Source organism: Schistocerca serialis, chromosome 10 (assembly GCF_023864345.2).
Source record: "Schistocerca serialis cubense isolate TAMUIC-IGC-003099 chromosome 10, iqSchSeri2.2, whole genome shotgun sequence".
NCBI lineage: Eukaryota > Metazoa > Arthropoda > Insecta > Orthoptera > Acrididae > Schistocerca > Schistocerca serialis.
The window spans coordinates 206,333,991-206,347,780 of NC_064647.1; the positions used below are offsets into that span (position 1 = coordinate 206,333,991).

Consider the following 13,790-nt stretch of genomic DNA (forward strand, 5'->3'; position numbering starts at 1 on the left):
AGATAGCTTAGAATTTAAGAATGTGATGTGGGAATTCCATTTCAGATTGTCTTGTAAGTAAACAAAGCAATTTTGTTTCAATGACAATTTTTTGGTTTTCCAAAGAAATATTTGGTTTTAATGGATTTTTAATTTTGCTTTGTGTGGAACTGTATAGTGGCGTTTTTTTTTCTTTTTTTTTTTAAGGGCTAATCAGTACCTTATTCATCACAAACCACTCTGAAATCTTTTCATTTGTGACTTCAGCATACAGCCTAAGTGCCTTTCTATTTCCACCTTCAATCAATACACTGGTGTCATCTGTGTCAGTGTATTTGAGAACTGTAAAATGTGATGAACTGTGATCATTCCACTTTAATATCACATTTGCCTGCAATGAAGTAGGTTAAAAAATTGGGTGTACAGGTACTGCACACCTTACGCCAAAATCAATAAAGTCAGGGGGTGGCCGTATGTGCACCTCTGCTTGCTTGTCATCAATTGGCTCGTGAATAACGCTGACCATTCCTATCCTGTATGGTTACTGGTGATGAGAAATGGTGTCTTTATACTAACCTGTGATCTAGGGGTACCATCTTTGATTCCTAATCATCAAAATGTCTTTGGTCCCGGTTTGAATATCACCGCTGCTTAAATTTTTATTAATAGTTAGCTTTGGCGGCCAAAGATTTCCAGCATAAGAAATCACCCCTTGTTCTGCCAACGACCTTGTCAAAGAGGGCGGAGGAGTGGACAGAGGTTCTCTTGCCCTAGGGGTGGGAAACTGCCCCTAAAGGCGGAAGAATCAGCAATACTCAATGACATGAGGATGCAAAAAGCAATGGAAACCACTGCATTAAAGACATGTAACATGTATCCACAGGACGTGTAGCCTGTAATTGAAGAAGTGTCATGATGAACTCTCCATTGGCAAAAGATTCCGGAATAGCCCCCATTCGGATCTCTGGGAGGGGAGTGCTCAGCAGGAGGTTACCATGAGAAAAAGATTGAATAATCAATGGAAGGATAATGTTCTATGAGTCGGGGTGTGGAATGTCAGAAGCTTGAATGTGGTAGGGAAACTAGAAAACCTGGAAAAGGAAATACAAAGGCTCAATCTAGATACATTTGGGTCAGTGAAGTGAGGTGGAAAGAAGACAAGGATTTCTGGTCAAATGAGTATAGCGTAATATCGACAACAGCAGGAAATAGTATAACGGGAGTAGGATTCGTTATGAATAGGAAGGTAGGGCAGGGAGTGTGTTACTGTGAACAGTTCAGTAATAGGGGTGTTCGTATCAGAATCGCCAGCAAACCAACACCGACAACGATAGTTCAGGTATACATGCCGATGTCACAAGCTGAAGACGAAGAGATAGAGAAAGCATATGAGGACATCAAAAGGGTAATTCAGTACATAAAGGGATATAAAAATCTAATAGTAATGGGAGACTGGAAGCAGTTGTAGGGGAAAGAGTAGAAGAAAAGGTCACAGGAGAATGTGGGCTTGGGAAAGACAAGGAATGAGAGAGGAGAAAGACTAATTGAGTCCTGCAAGAAGTTTCAGCCAGTAATAGCAAATACTCTCTTCAAGAATCAGAAGAGGAGGAGGTATACTTGGAAAAGACCCCATGATAAGGGAAGATTTCAGTTAGATTACATCATGGTCAGACAGAGATTCTGAAAGCAGATACTGGATTTTAAGGCATACCCAGGAGCAGACATAGATTCAGATCACAATATAGTACTGATGAAGAGTAGGCTGAAGTTTAAGACATAAGTCAGGAAGAATCAATATACAACAAAGTGGGATGAGGAAGTACCAAAGAATGATAAGATATAGTTGAAGTGTTCTAAGACTACAGATACAGCAATAAGGAATAGCTCAGTAGGCAGTACAGTTGAAGAGGAATGGAAAGAATGGACATTTCTAAAAAGGGCCATCACAGAAGTTGGGAAGGAAAACATAGGTACAAAGAAGGTAACTGTGAAGAAACCATGGATAAAAGAAGATATACTTCAATTGATTGATGAAAGGAGGAAGTACAAAAATGTTCCGGGAAACTCAAGAACAAAAAAAAATACAAGTCGCTGAGGAATGCAATAAATAGGAAGTGCAGAAAAGGCAAGATGAAATGGCTGCAGGAAAAATGTGAAGACATTGACAAAGATATGATTGTCGAAAGGAGAGACTCAGCTTATAGGGAAGTCAGAAAACCTTCAGTGACATTAAAAGCAAGGGTGATAAAATTATGAGTGCAATTCCACTGTTAAATGCAGAGGAGAGTGTGGATGGGTGGAAAGAATACATTGAAAGCCTCTATGAGGGGGAAGATTTGTCTGACGTGATAGAAGAAGAAACAGGAGTCGATTTGGAAGAGATAGGGGATCCAGTATTAGAATCATAATTTAAAAGAGCATTGGAGGACTTAAGATAAAATAAGACAGAAGGGACAGATAACATTACATGAGAGTTTCTAAAATTGTTGGGGAAAGTGGCAACAAAACGACTATTCACACTGTTTATAGAATTTGTCGACCTGGAAAAAGCGTCTGACAATGTAAAATGGTGCAAGATGTTCGAAATTCTGAGAAAAGTAGGGGTAAGCTATAGGGAGAGACAGGTCATATACAATATGTACAACAGCCAAGACGAAATAATAAGAGTACATGATCAAGAACAAAGTGCTTGTATTAAAAATGGTGTCAGACAAGGATGTAGTCTTTTGCCCCTACTGTTCAATCTGTACATCAAGGAAGCAATGACTGAAATAAAAGAAAAGTTCAGGAGTGGAATTAAAATTCAAGTTCAAAAGATATCAATGATACGATTCGCTGATGACATCTCTATCCTGAGTGAAAGTAAAGAAGAATGACATGATCTGCTGAATGGAATGAATGGTCTAATGAGTACAGAGTATGGATTGAGAGTAAATTGAAGAAAGACAAAGGCAATGAGAAGTAGTAGAAATGAGAACAGCAAGAAACTTAACATCAGGATTGATGGTCAGGAAGTAGACGAAGTTAAGGAATTCTGCTGCCTAGGCTGTAAAATAACAAATGACGGACGGAGCAAGGAGGACATCAAAAGCAGACTGGCACTTGCAAAAAGAGCATTCCTGGCCAAGAGAAGTCTACTAGTATCAAATATAGGGCTTAATTTGAGGAAGAAATTTCTGAGAATGTACGTCTGGTGTACAGCATTGTACGGTAGTGAAATATGGACAGTGGGAAAATCAGAACAGTAGAGAATCGAAGCATTTGAGATGTGGTGCTACAGATGAATGTTGAAAATTAGGTGGACTGATAAAGTAAGAAATGAGGAAGTTCTGTGCAAAATCAGAGAGGGAAGGAATACGTGGAAAACACTGATAAGGAGAAGGGCCAGGGTGATAGGACATCTGTTAAGACATGAGGGAATGGCTTCCATGGTACTAGAGGGAGCTGTAGAGGACCAAAACTGTAGAGGAAGATGGAGATTGGATTACATCCAGCAAATAACTGAGGAGGTAGGTTGCAAGTGCTACTCTGAGATGAAGAGGTTGGCACAGGAGAGGAATTCGTGGCGAGCTGCATCAAACCAGTCAGATGACTGATGACAAAGAAAATTGGTAACATAAGGAAATAAAGAAATAGTAGAGCCCAAACAAACCAACAACCCACACAATGACCTGCACACACCTACAGAAGATAATGCTATGTACCGGTATATGGTGGAATGGCGACAGCGAGGTGTACTGCAAACTGCTTCCCCGTGGTAGGCCTATATGCAACTGTTAGTGCTGACACTGAATGTCAACAAGTGAGATGTCTCACATAAACATTCTGAGAACAATGACTAGGAAGACTGAGTGAAATGACGCTACTCCACGATAACACCCACCAACATTCTGCTAGACTGACAAAAAACACTATACAGGAAGTGGGTTGGAAGTCATTCTGCACTCAGCTTATTCACTTTATCTTGCACCCTCACATTGTCACCTTTTCTGCTCTCTATTAAACAACCTTTTCTGCACCAAAATGTGCTCCCAACATGGCTCAATGAGTTCTTTGCCTCGAAACCACGATTTCTACAGTTGTACAACTGAAATATTACCCCGACGATTAAAGTCTCTGGTACATGTATCTGTTGTGTTTATTAAACTCATTGAAAAATGCTACAAACTTATGCACCAACCTAATAAATTATTTATTAGACCATTGTGTGTATTTACCTCCAAAAATGAAGTGTTAGCTCCAAAACTACAGTTGATCATATTCTTAACACCTAGAACGTTAAGGTGGTTTTCATGTAATATACTGAACATTTCCTCACCTCCAAAATGAATATATTGTCACAAATTAGTTACACAAATCAGTTGCTCTGTCACTGCAACTTCCCACAATCATTTGTGACAGTGTTAACAACATATACTTCAAGGTTTTAGGGCACGCACGGCCCCTCGAAAATTTAACAAGCTAATTTACATTTAAATTTCACAGAGTGTTGCACTCATTTACCTCTCTGATCCTTCAGTGAGCAATTCACTGATTGTCTCCACAGCTGCAGGACACCTGTCAATGATGTTTGCCCAGCCTCTGCTCCCGACCACCTGCTCGAGATTCTGCTTAATGAAAGCCACACACACCTTCTGCAGGAAACTGCACGAGTGAATGATGGCATAGACAGCAATATCAGCAGCACTGTCTATTGTAAGATGCCTCGCTAGCTCCAACTCACACTTCAACTTGGGATCCTGGAGCCCGTACTTATCGAAGACTACCAAGAGTTGCTCTGTCATGTCACTCGGTACCTGTATTCTGTCCGTGTACATGTAGCGCAGCATCTCTGACACAACCTGTGGTTCAGCATCAGAGATCTCCACAAGCCCTTCCAGAGCCTCCTTGGTGTCGTGACTCAGCATGGCTCTGAACACGGGGCTACGTGCACACAGTACCGCTCTGTGCGCATCCAGCTGGACTCCTCCGACACTCAGCTTGATATCTGTGAGGTTTCTCGATTTCAGCAACTGCTCCAGATCCTTGGCTAAGGCCGAATGCAGTTCTTCTTCATCTGCATCACTAGTGTTCTCCGTTACCACTTCTACAGTGCACACTTCGCATTCAAAAGTCCAGTGCTCACCCAGTTCTTTCACATCAAAGTTGTCCTTCACACATACTAAACTAGATATCCCATATATTTCGAGACTGCAGAATACAGGTGGATACACACAGTGTTTTGATCCTTCCTGATCCAACAAGGTAGCTTTAAGGGTTGCATTTACAGGCTCAGAATTGCTGCTACTCACAAGGCAGAAGCACATCATCGGGTTGCCTTCACTCTTTTCAAGTTGCACGTACCATTTACTCGAATTTGGGTGAGAGAATACAGGAGATCTAATGTTATCAGCACCCTCGGGACAAATATCAAAGCCGGAAACTGTCCAGTTGTAGACAGCTTTCACTGCTTTCAGTGTTGTGCTTCCTGACAGTTGCACTGTTTCAGGTCTACTAACGTGAACTAAAGGCAGACAGGGCATTGTAATTTCTGCAATAGTGTCCAGCTGTGAATTGACACTGTTAGCAAAATATGCCCACTAGCAGTTGATGTCCTGTTAAGAAAGAAAATACAAATAAATTAATGAAAAGGGAACTATGGACATCTTAGAAATGTATAATTAGAACTAGATAACAGAAACATTCCAATGCTTGTAAGCGAATTATTCATTCATGTTTCATAGAACACATTACTATTCAGTGAAAAATATCTCCTCATTCTGTTAAAAGTCTTAAAATCTGTACATTCCTGCTAACTGCTTTCTTCTAGACGAGCTTAAACATATACCCTGAGGTGACAAAAATCTTGGGATAGTGCTACGCACACATGCAGAGGCCGGTAGTATCGTGAACACAAGGTGTAAAAGGACAGTGCATTGGCGGAACTGTCACTTGTATTCAGCGATTCGATTTGTATGCAAAAGTCTCCAACACAATTATGGCTGCAAGACGGGAATAACAGACTCTGAACGTGGAATGGTTGTCGTAGCTAGACGTGTGAGACATTGCATTTTGGAAATCGTTAGGGAATTCAATACTCCGACATTCAGTGTCAAGAGTGTGCTGTCAATATCAAATTTCAGTCATTACCTCTCACCACGAACAATGCAGTGGCTGGTGCCATGACTTAATGGTTGAGAGCAGTGCCATTTGTGTAAAGTTGTCAGTGCTAACAGACAAGCAACACTGCACTTTAGAAACCAATGTGGGATGTACGGTGAACATATCTGTTAGGACAGTGTGGTGACAATTGGTGTGAATGGGCTATGGCGGCAGACTAACAACGGGAGTGCCTCTACTAACACCATGATATCGCCTGCAGTGCTCAGACGCAATGAAGCCATTGGCCCAAGTAGTGAACAAGACACTGTGCAAACTGGTGGTGGCTCCGTAATGGCATGGGCTGTGTTTATGTGGTTAGGTTTGGCTAGTTGGAGACAATTTGCAGCCATTCATGCCATCATGTTCCCTAACAATGATGGAATTTTTATGGCTGACAGTGTGCCATCTCACCAGGTCACAACTGTTCGCGATTGGTTTGAATAACATTCTGAACAGTTCAAGTGAATGATCTGACTACCCAGATTGCCCGACATGAAACACACTGAGCATTTATGGGGAATAATCAAGACATCAGATCATACACAAAATCCTGCACTGGCAACATCTACATCTACATCCATACTCCGCAAGCCACCTGACGGTGTGTGGCGGAGGGTACCTTGAGTACCTCTATCGGTTCTCCCTTCTATTCCAGTCTCGTATTGTTTGTGGAAAGAAAGATTGTTGGTATGCCTCTGTGTGGGCTCTAATCTCTCTGATTTTATCCTCATGAGATATACGTAGGAGGAAGCAATATACTGCTGGACTCCTCGGTGAAGGTATGTTCTCGAAACTTCAACAAAAGCCCGTACTGAGCCACTGAGCATCTCTCTTGTAGAGTCTTCCACTGCAGTTTATCTATCATCTCCGTAATGCTTTCATGATTACTAAATGATCCTGTAACGAAACTTGCTGCTCTCCGTTGGATCTTCTCTATCTCTTCTATCAACCCTATCTGGTATGGATCCCATAACGGTGAGCAGTATTCGAGCAGTGGACGAACAAGCGTACTGTAACCTGCTTCCTTTGTTTTTGGATTGCATTTCCTTAGGATTCTTCCAATGAATCTCAGTCTGGCATCTGCTTTACCGACGATTAATTTTATATGATCATTCCATTTTAAATCACTCCTAATGCCTACGCCCAGATAATTTACGGAATTAAATGCTTCCAGTTGCTGACCTGCTATATTGTAGCTAAATGATAAAGGATCTTTCTTTCTATGTATTTGCAGCACATTTCACTTGTCTACATTGAGATTCAATTGCCATTCCATGCACCATGTGTCAATTTGTTGCAGATCCTCCTGTATTTCAGTACAATTTTCCATTGTTACAATTTCTCGATATACTACAGCATCATCCGCAAAAAGCCTCAGTGAATTTCCGATGTTATCCACAAGGTCATTTATATATATTGTGAATAGCGATGGTCCTACGACACTCTCCTGCAGCACACTTGAAATCACTCTTACTTCGGAGGACTTCTCTCCATTGAGAATGACATGCTGCATTCTGTTATCTAGGAACTCTTTAATCCAGTCACACAATTGGTCTGATAGTCCATATGGTCTTACTTTGTTCATTAAACAACTGTGTGGAACTGTATCGAACACCTTGCGGAAGTCAAGAAACACGGCATCTACCTGGGAACCCGTGTCTATGGCCCTCTGAGTCTCGTGGACGAATAGCGCGAACTGGGTTTCACAAGATCGTCTTTTTCGAAACCCATGCTGATTCCTACAGAGTAGATTTCTAGTCTCCAGAAAAGTCGTTCTACTCGAACATAACACATGTTACAAAAATTCTACAACTGATTGACATTAGAGATATAGGTCTATAGTTCCGCACATCTGTTCGACGTCCCTTCTTGAAAACAGGGATGACCTGTGCCCTTTTGCAATCTTTTGGAATGCTACGCTCTGCTAGAGACCTACAGTACACTGCTGCAAGAAGGGGGCAAGTTCCTTCGCATACTCTGTGTAAAATCAAACCGGTACCCCATCAGGTCCAACGGCCTTTCCTCTTTTGAGTGACTTTAATTGTTTTTCTATCCCTCTGTCATCTATTTCGATATCTACCATTTTGACATCTGTGCGACAATCTAGAGAAGGAACTACAGTGCATTCTTCCTCTGTGAAACAGCTTTGGAAAAAGACATTTAGTATTTGAGCCTTTAGTCTGTCATCCTCTGTTTCAGTACCATTTTGGTCACAGAGTGTCTGGACATTTTGTTTTGATCCAACTACCATTTTGACATAAGACCAAAATTTCTTAGGATTTTCTGCCAAGTCTGTACATAGAACTTTACTTTCAAATTCATTGAACACCTCTTGCATAGCCCTCCTCACACTACATTTTGCTTCGTGTAATTTTTGCTCGTCTGCAAGGCTTTGGCTATGTTTATTTTTGCTGTGAAGTTCCCTTTGCTTCCGTAGCAGTTTTCTAACTCGGTTGTTGTACCACGGTGGTTCTTTTCCATCTCTTATGATCTTGCTTGGCACATACTCTTCTAATGATATTGTACGATTGTTCTGAACTTTGTCCACTGATCCTCAACACTATCTGTACTTGAGATAAAACTTTTGTGTTGAGCTGTCAAGTACTCTGAAATCTGCTTTTTGTCACTTTTGCTAAACAGAAAAATCTTCCTCCCTTTTTAAAAAATTTCTATTTATGGCTACAGAGGTAGCGTGGCTCAGTATTTCTGCTGGGGACTTCCAATGATTTCTTGAGTCCATGCCATGTTGAGATGTTACACTGTACCAAGTGAAGGGAGGCCTGACAAGGTGTTAGGAGTTATCCCATGACTTTTGTCACCTCAGTATAACTGACCCTACGACTTATCTTAGAAGAAAGATTAAGGAAAGGAAAACCTACGTTTCTAGCATTTGTAGACTTAGAGATAGCTTTTGATAATGTTGACTGGAATACTCTCTTTCAAATTCTGAAGGTGGGAGGGGTAAAATACAGGGAGCAAAAGGCTATTTACAATTTGTACAGAAACCAGATGGCAGTTATAAGAGTCGAGGGACATGAAAGGGAAGCAGTGGTTGGGAAGGGAGTGAGACAGGGTTGTAGCCTCTCCCCGATGCTATTCAATCTGTATATTGAGCAAGCAGTAAAGGAAACAAAAGAAAAGTTCAGAGTAGGTATTAAAATCCATGGAGAAGAAATAAAAACTTTGAGGTTCATTGATGACATTGTAATTCTGTCAGAGACAGCAAATGACTTGGAAGAGCAGTTGAGCAGAATGGACAGTGTCTTGAAAGGAGGGTAGAAGATGAACATCAACAAAAGCAAAACGAGGATAATGGAATGTAGTCGAATTAAGTCGGGTGATGCTGAGGGAATTAGATTGGGAAATAAGGCACTTAAAGTACCAAATGAGTTTTGCTATTTGGGGAGCAAAATAACTGATGATGGTCGAAGTAGAGAGGATATAAAATGTAGACTGGCAATGGCAAGGAAAGTGTTTCTGAAGAAGAGAAATTTGTTAACATCAAGTATGGATTTAAGTGTCAGGAAGTCATTTCTGAAAATATTTGTATGGAGTGTAGCCATGTATGAAAGTGAAACATGGACGATAAATAGTTTAGACAAGAAGAGAATAGAAGCTTTCAAAATGTGGTGCTACAGAAGAATGCTGAAGATTAGATGGGTAGATCACATAACTAATGAGGAGGTATTGAATAGAATTGGGGAGAAAGGGAGTTTGTGGCACAACTTGACTAGAAGAAGGGATCGGTTGGAAGGACACGTTCCGAGGCATCAAGGGATCACCAATTTAGTATTGGAGGGCAGCGTGGAGGGTAAAAATCGTAGAGGGAGACCAAGAGATGAATACACTAAACAGATTCAGAAGGATGTAGGCTGCAGTACGTACTGGAAGATGAAGAAGATTGCACAGGATAGAGTAGCATGGAGAGCTGCATCAAACCAGTCTCAGGACTGAAGACCACCACCACAACAACAACAACAGTATAACTGGAACTAGATGGCAGAAACTTCCCAATACTAGAACTATTCATTCATTCATGTTTGATAAAACATATTATGATACAAAAAAAGCATTTCCTCGTTCTGACATGGGCCTTAAATCTGTGCATTTCTGCCTATTGCTTTCTTCTGGAAGAGGTTAAATGTATGTAAATGAGTTTAATAATTGTTGCTCTCACACGCAAAACCGACTTTTTCCATCAACCTGCCAGTATATTGCTGGACATTGTTGAATTGAATTGAATTGAATTGAATTTTATTTGATCCTGTAAGATTACATCGTGTACAGTAAATGTACATGTAATATAGGACATGTCAAAGTATTAAAATTGTTTATCAATTATTTTTCTACACCTTTAGCTTACATTTTTACATCACTGATAATGAGTAACACTATATACAAATTTAATGGCATAAGTATTCTGCAACACTGTAAAACTCTTTTTCAATGAGATAGTCTTTAAGATTCTTTGTAAATTCGTTGTGAAGTACACTATCTTGCAGGGTTTTGGGCAGACTTCTTAGTAGTCTGATACCAGAGTACTGGGGTCCTTTTTCTAGCATTGCCAGCCGGTGGGGTATGCTCCGTACTTCATTCTTCTTTCTTGTATTGTGGGTGTGTACACTAGCATTTGTAATCCAGTCCTCACTACCTTTTGTGATGTACATTATTGTTTTGTATATATATAATGATGAAAAAGTTAAGATACCTAAATTCTTGAAACAGTTTCTGCATGTTTCAGAGGTCTTTCTTCTTAAAATGATCCTAATTGCTTTTTTTTGTAATGTGAACACTCTTTTTGTCTCTTGTTTGTTTGAGTTTCCCCACACCGTCACTCCATACTGTAAGTATGGTTCGAAAAGTCCATGATACACTGTACACAGAAGGTTCTTGTCTGAATACTGTGATAGCTGCATCATTAAGAATATGACAGAGCTCAGTTTCTTACAGACATTATTAATATGTTTTTTCCATTTCAGTTCATTATCCACAAGAATACCTAAGAATCTAGCAGATTCTACTTCTTCCAGCCTTGTTCCGTCAACCTCTAAATCCATATCTACAGCCTTTTCCTTGTTTTTAAACACTGCATACATAGTCTTTTTTAGATTTATAACCAGTTCATTTTCCAACAGCCATTGAGCTGTTACATTTGCAGATATGTATGCTCTTCTCTCAAGCTGTTCCATATTTTGGTCACTATTTAGTATTGTCATGTCATCAGCATACAATATTTTCTTTTCTTCCTCCTCAACACCTATATCATTAACAAATACATTAAATAACAATGGCCCCATTACCGAACCCTGCGGCACTCCATATTTGATGGATTTGGTTTCTGATTGGTACGAGTTTCCTAATGATACATACTGCTTGCGGTTGCACAAGTATGATTTTATCCATTCACCTGGTTGCCCCCGAATGCCATAGTTGCTTAATTTTTGTATCAACATTTCATGGTCAATGGTGTCAAATGCCTTTGAAAGATCCAGAAACATTGCAGAGACAACCTTTTTCTCATCTAAGGACTGTAAAATGTATTCTGTTAGACTGACAATTGCTGATTCTGTAGATTTACCCTTTGTGAAACCATGTTGTGAGGTCATGAGAATGTTATATTTGTCCAAATAGTTAACTAATCTGGTATACATAAGCATTTCTAGGATTTTTGAGAAACCTGATATCAGTGAAACTGGTCTGTAGTTGTTGGGATCACCCTTACACCCTTTCTTGTACACTGGCACTACCTTCGTTATCTTCAGTTTTTCTGGAAAAATTGCATCTCTGAAAGAACAGTTTGCTATGTTCAGCAGTGGTGTTATTATCTCCTCACATACCAGCTTTATTACATGATTTGATATTTCATCATCACCAGCTGATTTCTTGGACTTCAGTTTCTGTATAGTTTTCCGCAATTCATCTTCCGTGACTGGTCTTAAGAACATAGTACTGCATGATCTTTTTGGTACCTTAATACCCTTCTGTTTTTGACTATTTCTTTCCAATTTTAGGTTTTCTACTACACTGATATAGTTATTATTCAGTATGTTTGCTATTTCCATACCATCTGTGACCACTGTGTTGTCTACTTTAATTGACCTAATACCTTCTTCTTTGTTTGGCCCATCTTTTTCCTTTCTTTCAGCATTGATTGCATTCCAAGCTGCCTTTGCCTTGTTTTTTGAGTTCGCTATAGTGGTGTCAATTGCTCTTGCTTTCGCTTCTCTTATTGTTTTTCTATACTTCTTTTTTAACATTTTATAGTTTTCAGCCTCGCCCATCCGTCTCATATCCTGAAGCTTCCTTCGCTGTTCTAGTATTTCACTCGTAATCCATTGTGTTTGATCTTGATGCCTTTCTTGTCTCTTTACTTTGGGAAATGCTACATTAAAATGGTACTTAATTGTTGAAATAAATGCATCATATTTTTCATTTACACTCTGGGCCTGTAGGGTTTCATTCCAGGTTTCCTTACTTAACATTGTTCTAAAGATGTTGATATTTTGTTCACTGATGATCCTAATTTCTTTGGTTGTTTGTTTTGTTTCTGATACTGTGTCATTACTTCTGCAAAAGCTGATTAGTTGTCCATGATGATCAGATATTTCTGTCTGAACTACTTGTGACTCATAGTTACACATATTAGTAATTATGTTGTCAATAATTGTCTCACTTTGTGAAGTCACTCTTGTTGGTGCAGTTATTGTCACTTTCATGTTATGCTGTATTAACAATTCTTCAAAATCCTGTCTTATTTTTGTGTCTTTTCCCATGTCAATGTTGAAGTCTCCACATATAATAAGATTTCTCTTCATATTCATTCTCAATAAGCTAGCAACTTTTTTTAGAAAGATGCTAATATTGCCACATGGTGCCCTGTACACACAAAACACTCTAAAATCCTCTGCCACTATACCAGTAACTTCAAAGTCTTTTTCTCTAGCTATGGGAAATGTAGCACCTTCACTGTTTACATTCTTTGATAGAGTACCTGTTTTAATATATATACAAACGCCACCACCCTTATATTTAGATCTGCAGAAGTAACTAGCTAGTTTGTAGTCCTTTACTGCCACATTATGTATTTTACTTTCAGTTAGTCCATGTTCACTTATGCATAATATGTCTGGTCTTACTTCACTCAGGAGTACTTCTGCTTCTAATTTTTTGTTACCAAAGTATTGAATATTTTGATGAAGTACTTTTATGTAATTTTTCTTTTGTTGGTTTACATGTTGTGAGCTGTATTCTGGGACAAATTCTTTAGTATCGTCTTTTTTTGTATGGTGCTTATATTTTTCTTTTCCAGCTGGAGTGTATGATTTTTCATCCCCTTCAGGCCATATTAGTTTCCCTTGCATCTAATGATTTTGCAGACATCTGCAAACATTCTGCTGAACGTTACAGACCCCAGTCTATTTAAATGCAAGCCATCCTTCGCTAGTGAGTTTTTACATAGGAATTTGTTTGGGTCTATAAAAATTGCCCCAAGACGATCACATTGTTCTTTAAGCGCACAGTTTATTTTGGCGATATATTTTTCACTCACCGACCTTCTGTTTATGATTCCGCTAAGTATCAGACGAGATCCTGCATACATATTTCTTGCAGTACGAATCATGTTTCTTGTTTCGCTTGCCATTTCTTCCTCACTGCTGCTCCTTAACGAA

At 39.5% G+C, this 13,790-nt stretch overlaps 1 protein-coding gene across 1 annotated transcript in view; it reads right to left on the bottom strand.

Annotated features, from left to right (window-relative positions):
- Positions 1-13,790, bottom strand: part of LOC126424912 (uncharacterized) — a 90,132-nt gene that overhangs the window by 40,011 nt on the left and 36,331 nt on the right. Inside the window, exon 2 of the mRNA XM_050087754.1 lies at positions 4,483-5,573. Coding sequence (XP_049943711.1) covers positions 4,483-5,501 — 1,019 coding nt within the window. The 5' untranslated portion in view covers positions 5,502-5,573. The remainder of the gene's footprint in view (positions 1-4,482; positions 5,574-13,790) is intronic.